Consider the following 17818-nt stretch of genomic DNA (forward strand, 5'->3'; position numbering starts at 1 on the left):
AGGGGAGTCAGGGTGAAAGAGGAAGAATAGGCGGCAAACAGTGAAAACCAAACCAGAAAAGAGAGGAACCAGGGAAATTATTTCAAAGGGGTCCAATGGGGAGAATCAGGAAGTGGCAAATATGACATTTGTCAGAGGAACAACATAAAACAACATAAAAACAGGAATGGAATGAATACAAAAGCATGCGTAGGGGGATGTGAAAACATTGAAAAGATGAAAGAAACATCAAAAGAGACAAAGAACAAGGGCCACAAATGCACACAAAAATATGTTGAAGTTGAGGTAACGGGTTTTGTCGGTTGTGGAAATTGCATGACACGGCATGCGCAGAGGGATAAAGAGAGAGAGGGAAAAGGGAAAGGGGAAAAAACAATAGTGGAAGAGGGAGAGGGGAACAAGAAGGCATGGTTTAGTCCTGAACACAGTCTTTATCAACAGTGCCCCCCGCCCCATCCACTCCCCACTCGTTACACCTGAGGGTGCAGTGCCATCGGATTTGTTTGCTAGAGCATGACTGTGGTTGTTTCAGCACAGACTTCATCAGATGTGGCCGGGAGATGCAGCCGGCAGACAGCAGCTAGACTGGCGGAACGGAAGAGGCCATTTTGCCTTTTTTGCTGCATTTTAGGTGCAAGCTCATTGCATGCAGACCTGTGATGACATCACAAAGGAATGCATCTAGTGATGTTATTGGGCACAGGTTCCATTACAATGCCCTCAGAAATGGCCGTCCGTGCTGCCACCAAGCTGATGTGTACACTCCAATACGGCTTCATATGTTGCTGAGCCTCTGCTCCTCTCAGACACACGGTTGGTTGTACTTACAGAAAAATAATTTGTGTTCAAAGAAACTTAATACCATGCCCTACACTACAGTGTTTTCCTTTGTAGTCCATTTCCGAATCATTTTCAGTACACAAAGAAAGCACTGTATGTCTCAATCAAACTCACTAATATGGCTTCTGTGCCATGCCAATGGGCCTCTCGTAATAGATGTGTAATATATCAATGCAACTTTCCTAATGCTCAGAGGCGATTCTAGGGTCAGCAGGGGCCCCAAGCGAAAATGGAAAAAATTAACATTTGAAACAAAATTGCCACTACTGTAGTCATTTCTGAGTTGTTATTTGCCGTCTAGGGGCTTGGGGGCCCTGCCTGGTGGTAAGACACGCCTCTGCTAATACTTAGAATGTGTAATGCAGCTAATGTCCAACACTGTCAGAATGGCATCACAAAGTGCACTGGACACCACACTGTTTCAGTCCTGACTGTGTATTGCCCCCTGTCTCCATTGCCACAATGTGTAGGTGAATCATTGCAGAGACCTACTGGCTACAATGTTTTCTCCCAACTGTATGACTCATTCTCGACTTCTCAGCGGTGATATCCTAAACCATCTATATTCCAGGTAGATGCTAAAGGTATTGCAACAGCAGCCCGTGTCAAACAAATTACATTTTGTTAAGAGACTCAGTCTGTATTTGCCTGCAAACATACAGTGAGATTGAGTAAAGGGTTCAGACTAAAGTTGATCCTGACAGCCCCTAGCACTCCTCAGTGAAGGACATTTCCATTAGATGCTGGGTACATGTTTCTGAAAAAGCCTCAGGTTCTTGTTTAATGTACTTTACAAGACTTTCAAGCACATCATATTTCTAAGAAAATAAGTACAACTGATGTGCACTATTATTCAAAGTGCAAGACACTTCTGTTAGTGATTTCTTATAGGAATAAGGAACCTGCCAACACAAAGACAGTTTATAGTCTCACACTATCTAATAATAATAAAAATACATTTAAAAACACTAAAGAACAGGCATTTTAGCCATGAAACAGCTGTCCTTGGGCTTGTTATTATAAATCATGCTGGATTGTCTTCAATAAACTTCCAATGTATATTGAAGATGTTCAATTTCAGGTGTGTATTAGTGAAAACAAGGCTTCCATCACCAAAACCCTGATTAATCTGAAAATGTAGCTGGTGGTTAGTTATCATCAATATCTATCACACTCATGTTTAACAGAAGGTGTAAATCGATTGCGGGGGAAATGAAATGTGAAATGGTGTCCAGAATGTCAGCAGGAAGAGGACAGAGTGGGAGGGAGGGAAGGGTCTATTATTAGTGGGGTGGCTACCTTGGGGCATGATTGGGCGTGACACCAGGGCTGGTTGGGTTCTCTGGAAATTCCTGGAATAGACATGATGAAAAGAAGGATGAGGATGACTGAAATGGAACTAAAATTATAGAATAATGTAGAATGTAACTCGAGCGCTTAAAAAAAAAAAAAAAACAGCCTTTTATTCTTCAAGGCTATTGTTACTGCTAGGTACAGTGGATATGTTGCTGTTGACGTAAGACTTTCGGATGCATGAAAAAGGTCACATTACACTGGCTCATTGTAAATCCAAACATGGAGCCATGGCTTGCCATGTTTGATGAGGGGAGGGCAACAGGAATGAATTGTAGGTGGAGAGGTATGAAAGAGAATTTCGTCTTCTCTCCTTATTATATTTTGCCATTCAGTGTGTGGTCATTGGAGAAAGCTAACTTGAAATGTTTCCTGGATTAATCGTCATTGCACAACGGTGTCTGTATGCGATAAGACGGTGCAAAATACATGACGTGAATGTCTGCTGCACAACCTACTACTCAATGTATTCATGTTCATATGAATATGTCATGACACGTGACCATTTATAACTACGACAGTGGTAAAATGAAAAAGAAAAATGAAGGGTCCATTTCACATGCTAAAATCCAGAATGCTGAAAATATTCCATGAGTTAATGATGACCAAATGGCATGAACACCAAAAAGGAAGGCAAAGATTATATTAGATCAAATAAAACCTCTGACTATCACATTACTTCGACTAATAACATCCGCTACTTTTACCAAACTGTCTGTTTAAGTGTTTTTGCTTGGCATATCCTGATCTGTCAAATGTATGCTGCACCAGATTTAAAAATGTTCAATCAACGAAATATATATCTGATCAGGAACACATTGAAGTCTTAATTCAAAGACAAATTCGAAATCTACAAAAGAGAGCAAAACAATGACTTCAGTGGTTTCCGTATTTTACTACCTCATACCTGTCAAAGTCAGGATTTGTACAGCTCTGTATTTTAGTGCTTTAAGAATTAAATGTTGTGCACTGAATCTCATCATAACCTAGCCTCGCGAGCCATCCTACGTACTTCCGCCAAAGGATTGGCTCCACTACGAAATGAAATGGTAGTATTATGGGATGGTCAGGACCAGGCTCATCATAACCATCATGAAGTAACATATTTGTAACTTTACAATCCACAATCCTCTATCATACATACGACACCAACTTCACGGCATGTACAATATCTAATATACACCATACCAACATAAATAATACACCATTTCCACAGACAACTACTGTACACCATACACCATTTACTATACCTAATACAGAGACGGAATTTAACATCATTCACCACACTGCACCAGTTAAACACAGCACAAAGGATTAGCCAGCTGTTATATACAACACCAACCAATGGATGTGTCACTATACAGCAATGCACACATCCTTTGCATCCTGCATCCACAAGTGCCCATATTTTGTAAGGTATACAGTCCAGCAAATGTGTGCCACTATCATAATACAGCAGTCACAACATTGCCAAGTGCTTTATTTGAACCTTCTCTGGACAAGAGGAGAGAGAGGATGAACGGAAGACAACAGTCTGACTTAAAAAGTTCCTCTGAGCCTCAAATACATGCAACAGCTTTGCCACTGACTCTGATTTCATGTGCTAGAGTGTTAAGGCCATAACATGTCACGTGTGTGGCAAAAGGCTGTGTTAAAAGAAAACATATTCTGCACACTCTGGATAACATTCAGAGTTTGACAAAGAAAATGTAGCCCTCTAAGTGCTAGCAGTGAAATCTTGCATACAAACCTACAACCTACCGCTAACAGTTATTCTGCAACAAATCTGATTTCTGAAAGCAAATATAAGATATCAGGGTTCGTGTGTTGAATTAGGTGTTTTAATTTGGTGTGTACTCTGTATATTATATCATCTGGGAGGTACTTCAGTCATGTGCATGTTCTTAAGTACCGGGCATTCTTTTCATCTCTGTGTTAATGTAAATACACATCTTCAAGAGTCACTATGTGAAGGTCGCAATGTAAGTTAAGTTATATCTCTTTGTCAGAAAGTGAAGCAAGGAAGGGTCTAGCTTTCAGTCACTGTCAGTCAGTCATTAAATTAGTTAACGTTTCACCAGATCTCTGATGTGCCAACTGGACATTGTCAAAATATCCTCAGCCTCCCTCTGTTCAAACTCTACATATTTTTAAGGGGAAAGATTTATATTTGTGTCTGTAACTTCCACTTATTCAACACATTCCACAATTACAAATAGCGTTACACAGACTATGAGCAAAGTCTCATCAAGAACGGCATGCCTGTCCTGTCCTACATGCATGCCAATTCTCCTTTAAAAAAAAAAAAAAGATTTTGGAGAACTACAACGGATGTTAAGTTAACCTGATAAAACCATTAAGAGAAAATCATGCCTCTGTAATCCATAGAAAGAACAAAATTGAAAAAAGGAAAATAAAAAGCTAAAAATAATAACCATCCTTTCAGGAGACGCAACCATATAGCACACAGACCATGCAGTAGCACTGACTCACAGCTTGAGGGCAGTAACACAGAATAAAGCATGCTGATCTCCATCAGAGGAACAGGCACTGCCTCAGCATGCAATATGTTACATTCATCAGAAAACGAACGAAAGAAATCTCACACCACACAGCTTCAATAATGCATGCACAGACAGCCAGGAATATTAGTTACCAAGTTGTCGCTTGGACAGCGCTGCGGTCTTTTCTTGCGTATGAAATAACCCACTACCTTATCCTTAAACACCTACACAGGGAAGGGAAATATTCGATTGGTCCGAGTACAATTTTTATATTTAGTTAATATTAATATAGTTCATATTAACACAACATTTATGGAACAGACAAGGGCAGACATAAACAATATCATTTCATACCTCGTACAAGTAGTCGAATATTTCCAATATTGTTAAAACACTGGCACCGATGAACAGGCCCATTTGTCCACCGATGTCGCCTAAACAAGAGGAGAGAAAGGAAGAGGACATCAACTTTGGTGTGAAGGGAAACCCACAGAGAGCATCTACGTGCCACTCAACAGTCAATAAATGTCAGAGGAGCAGTGCTGATATCTCACACCATTCATCATTATGTCTCACAAGAGTCATGTCTCCATGCGGCCTGCCATCTTCATCCTAACAGTTTGGTAATGGAAAGTAATAATATTTGTCGACATTCCTATTTCTTGGTGCTTACTGACTGTGCGGTTTTCTGTTTTTGACTATATTCTGTCTGTCTGCCTATGTGTCTGTCTGTCGGCCTGCCTGCCTTTATGCCTGACCTACTAACGCCTTATGTTACTGGAAGAGAACTGCGCTCATCCAGCACAAGCCGTCTGGCTCTGCCATCCAGTCGCTCTAGGTACTCCCAGTCAAGATTGTTCTCCGTTGTGGTACCCAAGTGGTGGAACAGTCTCCCAGAGGCAGCAAGACTAAGCACATCTCTTGCAGCCTTCAAGAAACAACTAAAGACATTCCTCTTTCGAGAGAATCTACTAGACTAATGCTTGAACTGGCCTTGCCCCAGGGCAGACTCCTGACATGATGTTTAGTTTAGTTTAGTTTAGTTTAGTTTGTGAGTGTGTGTTTGTGTGTGTGTGTACTCGTTATTTCCTCTTTATTAATAAAAAAACAAAAAAACTAACCCCTCTTTGCAATTGCACTTGTTGTTCTGTATATCTCCTGTGCACTTTGTATTTGCTTGTGATGTTGGCTTGATTATGTCCTCTTTTGAAAGTCACTTTGGTTATAAAGCGTCTGCCAAATGCAATGTAATGTAATGTAATGTCTTCCTGCTTGCATTTATGTCTGTCTGTCTGTCTGCCTGTCTGTCTGCCTGTCTGCCTGCCTGAACGGCACCCCTCGAGCGAATTGAGTCCTTATCTAACTTTGAGGAATTGCCCACATTCACACGCTTTAACTAAAATTTCAATGGTGGCAATTCAGATAAACTGTTTTATGCAACCCTGACATATTCAATGAATGACAAAATGTCCAAAAATCATTTTTCTTTTGTTATATTCAGGGGATGTTGTTTGGTGAAAACTGTCCAATACCCGATTTGCAATATGTCATAAAACAGGCAGAGAGAATACAGTAAGAGGTTGATAGAATACATTATGTCTGATACAGGTTGTGAAATATGCAATACAAAGAACATGCATGATAAACATCGCGCAAAACTCTACCCAGAACTGCGATAAACTGTGTTTTCATAATCTAGTATGAATTCATGCGTGGAATATCAAAATACTGGCAATCAGATGGAGTATCTGCCAGTGGCTATGTGAAATGAACATTCTAGTGCCTGGAGAGGGAGAATGCAAAGGAGCGAGAGAGAGACAGAGAGAGAGAGAGAGAGAGAGAGAGAGAGAGAGAGAGAGAGAGAGAGAGAGAGAGAGAGAGAGATCGGTGGGAGAGGGCAGAACGAGACAGGGAGAGAGAGATGTGGGCGAAAAACCCAGGCAAGTAAGAACACATTTGTTATTTAACATATTCTGGATGGATGTACGGTACGGAGAGATGAGTTGTTACAAGCAAAGGTAGCCTACTCTGCAAACCATGCTGAACATACAGAGCAAACATAACAGGAAACATAATTGACAAGCTAATCTGCCTGTCTGCCTGCCTGCCTGCCTGCCTGTCTGTCTGTCTGTCTGTCTGTCTGTCTGTCTGTCTGTCTGTCTGTCTGTCTGTCTGTCTGTCTGTCTGTCTGTCTGTCTGTCTGTCTGTCTGTCTGTCTGTCTGTCTGTCTCCCGTGGTATGACAGGTCTGCAGTGCACTCTGTACAGCCATCTGGCTTTTCTCTCAGTGTGTGTGCATGCCTGTCATCCTCTGAGCTAAGAATGCTGTTTGTTTGTCAGTCTCCAAAGGACTGTCGGGCTGCTTTGATCTCTCAACTGTGCTCTGACTTGTCTGTATGTATGCAGGTTGCTGTCAACCTTAGGGATAGAGGGGATCAACTGGTTTGGTGTTTGCAATAGGCATGCATGCATGATGTCACACAGCTTTAAACTGTTACCGTCTTTAAGAGTTGTCTGGTTTTGCTGTTAGCTTCTGTGTGCCACCCTGCAAACTATTATTGTCTGTTGATCTGATTCACACACGCTAAATATGGTCTATTTTGCCTCTATTTCTCTATGTCTGTCTATCTGTCTGTCTTTGTCCCTGTCTCAGTGTGTGTGTGTGTGTGTGTGTGTGTGTGTGTGTGTGTGTGTGTGTGTGTGTGTGTGTGTGTGTGTGTGTGTGTGTGTGTGTGTGTGTGTGTGTGTGTGTGTGTGTATTTTGTGTTTGTGTTCTTGTGTGTGCTTTCTCATGTGCAGCCTATATGCTCAGATGTGTACTCTAATGGTGGCCTGTTTAACACGAGGTGACGCAGCGTGTGGAGTTGGCGACGAGGCTCATTAGTGAAGCCCAGGCCTGTAGCTCTGCCACACCTCAAAGCCTCCACGCCGCTCCCAGGGCTGCCTTCAGGTCTGGGCTGGGGGGAGAAATCGGGCCCGGGCACTTTTGGCTTGAAGGGGCCTCTCATAATTAGCAGCGCAGAACTGACTCACTGGTGGGCCCGCACTCTTGTTAGAAATGTAATAATAATAATAATAATAATAATAGTAATAATAATAACAATAATAATAATTTGTATTTATTTCTGAAAATAGGGGCCCATGAGGGTGCGGGGCCCACCGGGAAATGCCTGCTATGCCAGATGGCCAGTCCAGCCCTGGCTGCCTTCTACAGTTTCTCACATCAATAGCTCTCCTGTTTAAGAGTCGCCCATTTCCACAGGGAGGAAACAACTAACTCTACATTAATGGAGAGAAAAAAATGTAACAACATGTTTTTTCTAAAGGACAGATTAAGAAAACATGTTGCTGCTATCTTGTTGCCAGTGAATGTCTATTAATGAGTTCATCAGTGTGTCTTTAATTGTTATAATACATGGCTTTGTAAGTGTGAATGATGGACCAGGCAGTGGCAGTTGCTGAGCTCCCACCCCACTCAATTCCATATTATAAGGGCTTATCTTTATACATTTAGTATATAGCGGAAATAAATATACTGTTCTATACTATCCTGAATTTCCCCCTGGGGATTAATAAAGTTACTCTACTCTACTCTACTCTACTCTACTCTACTCTACTCTACTCTACTCTACTCTACTCTACTCTACTCTACTATGTGTTCATTTATAAGTGGATACTCTCCATACACTCTCAGTAGAGGTTGATGTTAGAAACCGCTATAGGTCTACTTGAGGGTGTGAAATGTAATGTGATGTAAATAAATCAATTTCTATCAAACGTTGCCAGATCTGTGTGAATTGGGAGCTGAACAGCACCCCTCGAGCGAATTGAGTCCTTATCTAACTTTGAGGAATTGCCCACATTCACACGCTTTAACTAAAATTTCAATGGTGGCAATTCAGATAAACTGTTTTATGCAACCCTGACATATTCAATGAATGACAAAATGTCAAAAAATCATTTTTCTTTTGTTATATTCAGGGGATGTTGTTTGGTGAAAACTGTCCAATACCCGATTTGCAATATGTCATAAAACAGGCAGAGAGAATACAGTAAGAGGTTGATAGAATACATTATGTCTGATACAGGTTGTGAAATATGCAATACAAAGAACATGCATGATAAACATCGCGCAAAACTCTACCCAGAACTGCGATAAACTGTGTTTTCATAATCTAGTATGAATTCATGCGTGGAATATCAAAATACTGGCAATCAGATGGAGTATCTGCCAGTGGCTATGTGAAATGAACATTCTAGTGCCTGGAGAGGGAGAATGCAAAGGAGCGAGAGAGAGAGAGAGAGAGAGAGAGAGAGAGAGAGAGAGAGAGATCGGTGGGAGAGGGCAGAACGAGACAGGGAGAGAGAGATGTGGGCGAAAAACCCAGGCAAGTAAGAACACATTTGTTATTTAACATATTCTGGATGGATGTACGGTATGAGAGATGAGTTGTTACAAGCAAAGGTAGCCTACTCTGCAAACCATGCTGAACATACAGAGCAAACATAACAGGAAACATAATTGACAAGCTAATGTATGTGGCCATCTATAAAACAACATAAAGTGAAGCGTTCCAAGGAGCTACTAGCCTACACTAAATAGACTACATTTGTGGTCAACTTGTAGGCACCAAATGTAAGCCAGTTAACTTGTAATTATCAGATTTGTCGATGTGATAAGGAAATGTACGATCTATTTATGCACAAACTTCCAACCTCCTTGTCTTACTGATGAGTAGCTGTTTTGATGTTGTGTTGTGTCAATGCACTGACCTATTATGTTGAATGTGAAACATGATGCAACACAATGGCAATCTACTCCTTCAAATGATGAGCAACTCTGTCACTGCATTGACTTAAAGTGATACAGTGCAATTTTTGGAAATGAGATTACTTTACACCATGCCTTGAGTTAAATGATTGATTTGATTGATTGAGTTTTACAGTTATCCTGTACTTCCAATATATCAGAGAAAATTTCACCTCCAAGCTAGTAAATTTGTTATCCAAATTGGCCAATTTGTCTTAAGCAAGTCTGGAAATTTGAAAACGTATCTCCTAGGCCTTTCGAGATAGAGCCACCATTCAAACACTAAAACTACTGGCTCATTTTGTAAATCCTGGTCTTGCGTGTCCGTACCTCTTGTGGTTTTTTTATTTCGCTTTTGTCAATTTTCTGTGACTTTATAGAAAACAATGGCTCAGAACAGTGATGTCACCCCACTAGACATTAGAGTGATTAAAAGCTTTTTTCAATCATAAACGCGAACACTTTCACCTATAAACTGGGTTGAAACTTTGTTAAAGAGGACTGGAATCTGACTGGTGCAAGTTTCCTGTGCCAACTTTTTATAGTTTTTGAATGGCATCAGTTTAAAAATCCCTATGGGATTTTCCCATTCATTTAGAAGTTAGTGTGTTGACAGGTCAGTGCATAGGTCTCAAGATGTCAATTTTTTTAATGAACTATTTAACCTATAAACTTGGTTGAATTTTTTAGAGAGGTCTGTAATCTGAATCTGACTGGTACAAAGACTCTTGATAGTTTTTGAGCAACAGCAGTTTAAAAAATAAACAATGGAATGACTTAGCAGTGTGCTTTAATTGAATTTCACGATTTAAAAGTTCACATCTCACGACTCACGTCCTCACACTATAGGAGTCGAGGGTCGGATGCGAGCAGAATGCTCACACTGTGCAACAAGACAGGCTTGTTTTCCGGAACGGCTGATGACAAAATGGGGAAGGGAAACACGCACATGATGTGGAGATGACGAGGCGCTTAAGAGCGAATCACACTGCCCTGTCAATTTGTGCATGTGTAGTGTCAAATCGGGTCATAGCACTGCTTCAACTGAGCGATTTTCAAATTCAAGTTCAAGAGTTTATTTGCCATGTCAAAGTTGATGGGAATTTTTTGTAGCATATCCCTCAGCATCAAAACAAAACAAATGCAGACAATGGACAAGACACACAGCTGCAAAGCACATACAATAAATATAACTATGGGTAGACAGACACAGCAGTAAACAGAGAGGGTCCCAGCAGACATTACACAGCAGAACAGATTATGCTGAGATAATAAAGTGCATTAAGGGTAAAGTGCATAGAGAGTAGGAAATCATGAAATTATGAAATTTCTCACGAGGGGAGACCAGGATTTCAAACAATTTTGATTTTCTTGCAACCCTATGATTGCACGATCGTGAGATTTAATCGCTTGTCGCTAACCCATGCACATCACACGATCCGAGACACACAATTGACCTCCGATTGAGCAAGAAATCGGCCCGATTCTCAAAAAATTGTGCGAGTGACAAATCGTGGCAAAAATTACAGTAAAAGTCGCACAGTGTACGCCCGGCATAAGATGGTCTGCTAGGCCCTGCCGTGGCCAACCGGTAGGGCACTCGTCTACCATGCGGCTGACCCGGGTTCGATGCCGGCCCGGGTCCTTTGCCGGCCCTTACCCGTCTCTCTCTCTCCCCACTCGCTTCCTGTCACCACCTTCGCTGTCCTATCATAAATTAAGTCAAAAAGACCACAAAAAAAGATGGTCTGCTAGAATGATGAGTGAACTGTATGCCTGCTGTTGCCATGAAATTACCCAGTATCATAGTAGCCAGGTGTATTATTTGTGTCGGTAAAACAATGTTGGAATGGAGATATTCCATTTGTCAGTGTCTTCATATGCTACTGTACTTGCTATGAGTCTATCCAGAAACCAAAGACACATTGCCATCATAACACTCAATATTGTTATCACACGTCGAACCTCATTCCTGATGCTCAACCCTAATAAGCATCTCTAATGGCACGCATCTCTCCATCCAAATCTGAACAGGTTGCCCTAGCAACAGTTCTTCTGTGGACAGATGATTGATCTCACCTAATAATCCAGCAAGCTCGTACGCTTTCTTTTGTTCAATCTTCTCATAGTTCAGAGCCTCAAAGAAGATGTCCATGACCAGTATGTTGTCCCTGGCACACAAGGAAAAACAAGGGCAGTAGAAGTCACTTTCATTTTGATATTCAAAATAGACATGGATTATAACATGTCTTTAGTCCACAGAATGCTAAGAATGCGATTTAATACATCCTGTAATTGCCAACATGTGTGAGTTAACAAGCAAATCAAGTGTATAGTGAAGATATGGTGGTTAAAAGATACAAACACAGACGAAGGCTGAGGCTGAAAAACTTATATACAGTACACTCACATACACCTCCACAACGAATAAAATATTCAGAAGCTTTGTTGATCTGCTACTCACCCAATGTATTGTTCTGTTTTGTTAAACTTCTTGGCAAGATACTTTGCTGAAGCTTTGCTGGGGATTTTCACCATGGACAACTCCTTCCCATACCGAGTCATGGAGCAGGGCGTTTCACACACACAGTAGTCATTGTCCTTTTCTACAAGGAAATCTGAAGCATAGGAGCAAGCAGTACATTCATGAAACGACAGAAGAAGACTATCGGCTATCGGCTAAAGGAGCACAGTCTGAAGTAGGGGCTCAGCGAGCCACAAAATAATACAGAGCACTATGCCTAACAAACTTTCATTACAGATTTCCCATCTAAGAAATGATAAATATATTCATGCTGCCTTCGCATTATTCAAACATCTGTGTGTTAGTCCTGCAGCGGGTGCCAAACACACAGTCTATAAAACCCAGCTGAAAGAAAGATTTTCTCCCATTTTGGTGTGTGATCTTACCTAAGGCGGGATCTGCACAGTCTTTGTACTGTTCTGGAGTGCAAACAGTGGATGTCCCTAGATCACAGACATAAGACACACACAAAAGAGTAGCAAAGAATATATGTTTAGGTTTAAAATCTAATGAAGTAGGTTGTACTACAGCATATTTGATTTGAGCATTTGTACAGCAGCTTTCTACATCTACAAGCACTGCAACTGCAAGATTTTGCGCAGATCCTATCTGATCTCGGAGTGAACTAGCACTTTCAAAATCTGCCCCTGGAGCGGGAATTACAAATGGGGGGGCAATGCATATGGGCAAGGTTATGTACTGTTGGGAATTACAAATGGGGGGGCAATGCATATGGGCAAGGTTATGTACTTTTGCAATGCATATGGGCAAGGTTATGTACTGTTGCAATGCATATGGGCAAGATTATGTACTGTTGGGAATTACAAATGGGGGGGTGGGGGCAATGCATATGGGCAAGGTTATGTACTGTTGCTGGAGCAGCTAAGTTTGGCAATGCATATGGGCAAGATTATGTACTGTTGCTGGAGCAGCTAAGTTTGGCAATGCATATGGGCAAGATTATGTACTGTTGCAATGCATATGGGCAATGTTATGTACTGTTGCAATGCATATGGGCAAGGTGATGTACTGTTGCAATGCATATGGGCAAGGTGATGTACTGTTGCTGGAGCAGCTACTGTACCTGGCATGTGAACCATCCTGCAGTTGCAGTTCTCCAGCAGGTATCGGGTCTCACAGTCAATGCGACAGGCGGTGATGCTGTAGATGTCGAAGTAGTCTGAGTCGAAGCTGTCTGACTTGCAGTCTCCCCAGGGCGGAGGGAGGTACTGGAGCTGAGACACACCACATGGCAGACTTTCCCTCATTACTTGGACAAGGCAGAGAGCCTCACACATGAATTAATGCGCAAATAAATAAGTATGCTATGTAAGTAAACAAACTATATAACAAAACACACTGTTCGTAACAAATGTGTATGTGTACACTAAGAAGTGACTGGCACAGTCAATAGTTGAGACTATGTTTTCCTTAATTATTCTTATAGTTTGTAAAAGACATACTGTAAGAACACAATGCAGGGCAGGCAGAGAGCATGCAAGTGGTCAGTTTTGTGGGATCAAACCTGAAGAGAAAGCAGAAACTCAGGGAATGGAGGCCAAGACCTAGACAAGGCCAGGTGTTAGAGAGAGGGTGATGATCAGTGAATGTGTTGCAAATCGAACTGGATATGGAAACATGCTATGTAACATGTCATATCAAATATAATGATTAAGTAGCATCTGTGTTGGTTTTAATGGTTTTATCTTATAGACTTGGTTTTGACTGATTTTGAAATCTCATGATGATGGGTGATAGCATATCAGACTGTGGGCTACAGTTTAGGTAAGAAGATAATTGCTACTCTTGCTAAATTAAGCACAACTACATTTCCAGTAAATGGATTTCTTAACAACTACCTCTACATCTGTATGCAATACACTAAATAAATATACACAGCTTGTAGCTTGAATGCTTTAATTTGAAAGGTGCACTTTGTAGCTGGATTCAGTAATAAGTCCTCCTTATGTATTAGGTTTGGGCCTTACAGCTAAAACGGCAACGCATAATTTCCCATATCCTTAAGCATTTATATTTCAGTGGCTTAAATAACAAATTTTCCACTTCAGGTTAGCACTGTTTTGAAAAAATGCTGCTCTAATGCAGTTATTTCCATTGTCGTTTAGTTGCTACTTTATGTTTGCAGATGTAGCTGCTACACTTTCAAATGTACATAAAGCTGCAAAATATACAGCTTTGGAAAGATGTGGTAAAATTGGTAATTTTCAATGAGAAAGGTATTGAAAAGCATGTTTTTTGTGCAATATTTTTGGTTTGGAATCAACCTTTCGCAATCCGTTTTTGTTACCCTTAATTGAAATTTCCATACTCATTGAGGGGCTAAATGCATAGATTTTGGGGTAAATGTTGTTCTTCATCTCACATCCGCTACAACAAGGGCCCTCAATATCTCTGACCTGAGTTATAATGAGTTTTCACTGTAAGTTCCAGACAAAGAAAAACAGCAATCTGTACTGAACACTCGGTCCAAACATTGTCTCTAGAAAACTAGACATGAAGGTCAAGGCTACCTACTGCACAAAAAAAATATTATTTTTGCCATGTGTACACAGAGGACACTGAACAACTTAGTCCTCAATGCCAACACAGATGATCAAACTAATGCAGAACCATGGTTCCTTAACATCCACGTGAACATTCATGTAGTAGCTGTTGGACTTGCAAATGGCAGGAGTTACGCTAAGGATGGTGATGGATAAGGTGACAGGGATGGGGAATGATTAAGGTGAAGGCTAGTAGCGACAGCGTTGCTGTGTTACTGTAAACGCTGAGCTGCGATTGTTGCTGCAGCAGCAGAGTGCCAAAGGCAGACTGTACATTCCCATTCAGACTGAGAAGCAACCAGAGGCGGTCAGTCAGGGGTCAGAGGTCATGCGGACTGCGCATGGAGGCATGATGTGAGGTAGCCTCGCAAGCCATCCTACGTACTTCCGCCAAAGGATTGGCTCCACTACTGTAGTCTGGCCGTGCTTCTCTGTGGAGTGCTTGGAGCAGTAGAATTTTGATCGCAACGCCCCCCCAGAAAACAGCCAATAAGCGAATACGCCCCCCACGTGGGGGCGAAAGGGGGAGGACGCTCGTGACAATGACGTACACATCTGCGCCAGAGCCATTGGTCTGCGCTATGTTGTTGTTGAGTAACTGCCAACGATTGGGTGAGAGGTGTCCAATAATTTCAAACCATAACTGAGTGCAAACTTCCTGCTTCCTACAATCGCTTCAGAGCAAACAAATGCCAGACCATGAATACGAAATGAAATGATAGTATTATGGGATGGTCAGGACCAGGCTAGATGTGAGGTACAGTACCGCACCTTTTGCTCTTGGCAAGTCAGAAAGGTTTGGAAGCCCGGGGACACCCCAAAGCCCAGCTCTTTGGGAAATGGAGGCTCGTCCTGTGTGTGAATCTGGACTTTGACTCCAGCCTCATAGGAAGTCTCATCTAGGAAGGGGGGGAAGGAGGGGAGGGAACATGTGCAAGCTTAGATGCAGCGTGAGAAGAAACCCTCTCTGCCTCAGTGCATCTGCAGCACTTTCGGTTTGATGCCAGTTGGAGAAGCAGTCTAGTGTCTCCTCAGACCACTGCAGCGATCACTGTACTGTAGCAGCGCAGTGCAGGGTCTGCCGGTTCAGCTGCCTGCGATGATTCCTCATACATCGCCAGAGGTGTTTTATACGCTGCAAGGGTTAATGCAATGCCATACAGTACATATTCTGACTGCAGCGGTTATACAACAGATAAAGTGAACACTTAAAGTGGAACAATCTCTCCTATCTCTCTGGTTCAGCTCTTAAAATGACACAACATTATTCAGACTGCGGGATGACAGCAATATCACACATGCTTCAGTGAAAAACAAGCTGTTAGAACAAGGCCTTCCATGGCATTTGGACTTTCTAATTAATTTCTGACCCCAGCTTGCTTCTCTGCTTTCAATAAAGAGGTTGATTGTTATAGACTGACATTTTTTTTAAATCACCCCAGCTGAAAATGCAGGGTCCTCTTTATCCACTGTATGTCTTGCTACTATTGCTTTCTGTTTGTCTGGTTTGTACAAAAATGTACACTTCCTAAACTATGCCATCAGAACCATTCAATCATACAAAACCACGGTTGAAAGCACGGATTAATTTAGCGTAACTCTCATTGACTGAAGATGCCATTGGGGTCCACTGATGAGAAAGCACAATCTGTCAGTCTGACTGACTGCTCTGACTGAGTGATATGGAAGAGCCTGCATGAGTGCTGTCTGTAATACAACCTTTTAAACCACCTCCTCATCTGTGCTGTCAAACAGCACCAGGCATCCAACGGGGCTTAAAGTGCTGAACAGATTACTCCTCCACAAAAATGGGGTTTCTTCCGCAGAAGAGAATTTCTTTTCTCTTGCACCAGTGTAATGGAGTTATTGATCCTTCACTATAGGGGGAGAAGCATTTGACCTTGGGGAACATCATGGAACGTTATCGATTTAACTAATTCTCTATGGGTTTATTGGAGATGCAATACATTACACCAGCAATTTCGTGATGGATGGGAAATGGTTCAGGTATTGGGTCCTCTATATCCTTCCATTTACTTAATTAGTTAGGGTCTCAAGAAAAGGGTAATAGCTTGAGCGTTGAAAGTGTCTGTGGGTGACCGAGCTATTACCCAACTGACAGTAAGACAAAGTCCCGAGTCAGTACGGGTAAATTGTGCTATATCTGTTCTGGTATGAGGTATACACTAGCTCTCTACCACTGGACAACTACAGCTAGTTATTGAATCAATTGTGGTGAAACAGCAGTTCTTGTGCAGCAGATTCATTGGTGTCCTAAGTGCACCACGCTTGAATCCTGTACTGGTCTTATTTTCCATCATTTGCTCATAATCCTAATGTGCATTCAACCATTGGGGAAATAATGTCACTTTTCATTACAGACACTATTCATTAAAGGACATTGATTTAGAGTTTGACAGGATTATAACAGACACTGATTTATATAGCCGCTATTTAAGTGAGATAACTGTATACAATTTCCACAAGAGATCTTCTGAATACATTTTAGTGGAATGTGAATTATATGAAAGTCAGAAACCATTGAAGAGACGCCCTACTGATGAAACAATCATCAATATCTGTCTGGGTCATTTATGTTCAGATTTTAAAAGCAGAGTTAGCCAACATGATGGACGTGGCATATGAGTGGCACAATTGGATTTAATTTGAAGTTAATGCTATTTTTTGTTAATAATGGGATTTTTCTCTATTACACTCTAACATTGATTAATAATATACACCTCATCAGAGAGGCACCCACTATAGTGATAATAATAATAGATAGGAGTTTACCCAAGCCTGTGATTCTACAACATAAAAACGAGTATTCAGCATATTTGACAACATGTTTGCATCCATACAGTATTACATCCATACAGCATTATCGCCTGGGGTACTTTTCTTAGCTTATGAGCTTGCTTGGTTGTCTTCAGGTTTGAGCGATGAAGAGGTGAGGGTGGAGAGAGATGTGGAGGAGGGGGGGGGGGGGGGTGTTGTACAGAGACAGGCAGAGCTTGAGGCTGGGGCGGTACTGTATGTGCAGTATAGGCCGAGCGTTAGGTACCAGTTGCTGCTGACATGACACAAAAGTTTGAAAGCCAGGGGGCACACCAAATCCCAGCTGGTCTATGAAGGGGGGCTCTTCCTGGTGGTGGATCTGAACCTTGATGCCTGCTTCATAGGAGGTCTCATCTGTAAAATGCATACAGTATGCCAAAAAAGTT

General features: G+C 41.6%; 1 protein-coding gene across 4 annotated transcripts in view; it reads right to left on the bottom strand.

Moving 5' to 3' along the window:
- The window catches only part of asic1c (acid-sensing (proton-gated) ion channel 1c), a 128482-nt gene that overhangs the window by 2812 nt on the left and 107852 nt on the right, over nucleotides 1–17818 (bottom strand). The window contains exons 3-10 of one of the 4 annotated variants that reach the window (XM_063218957.1): nucleotides 17659–17786; nucleotides 13115–13265; nucleotides 12417–12473; nucleotides 11971–12124; nucleotides 11586–11677; nucleotides 5052–5131; nucleotides 4850–4921; nucleotides 2140–2192 (exon numbers count right to left, since the gene is read on the bottom strand). In XM_063218957.1, coding sequence (XP_063075027.1) covers nucleotides 2140–2192; nucleotides 4850–4921; nucleotides 5052–5131; nucleotides 11586–11677; nucleotides 11971–12124; nucleotides 12417–12473; nucleotides 13115–13265; nucleotides 17659–17786 — 787 coding nt within the window. The remainder of the gene's footprint in view (nucleotides 1–2139; nucleotides 2193–4849; nucleotides 4922–5051; nucleotides 5132–11585; nucleotides 11678–11970; nucleotides 12125–12416; nucleotides 12474–13114; nucleotides 13266–17658; nucleotides 17787–17818) is intronic. The other 3 variants (XM_063218959.1, XM_063218958.1, XM_063218961.1) reach the window with 3 other exon arrangements.

This window comes from Engraulis encrasicolus, chromosome 16 (genome assembly GCF_034702125.1).
Source record: "Engraulis encrasicolus isolate BLACKSEA-1 chromosome 16, IST_EnEncr_1.0, whole genome shotgun sequence".
Classification (NCBI taxonomy): Eukaryota; Metazoa; Chordata; class Actinopteri; order Clupeiformes; family Engraulidae; genus Engraulis; species Engraulis encrasicolus.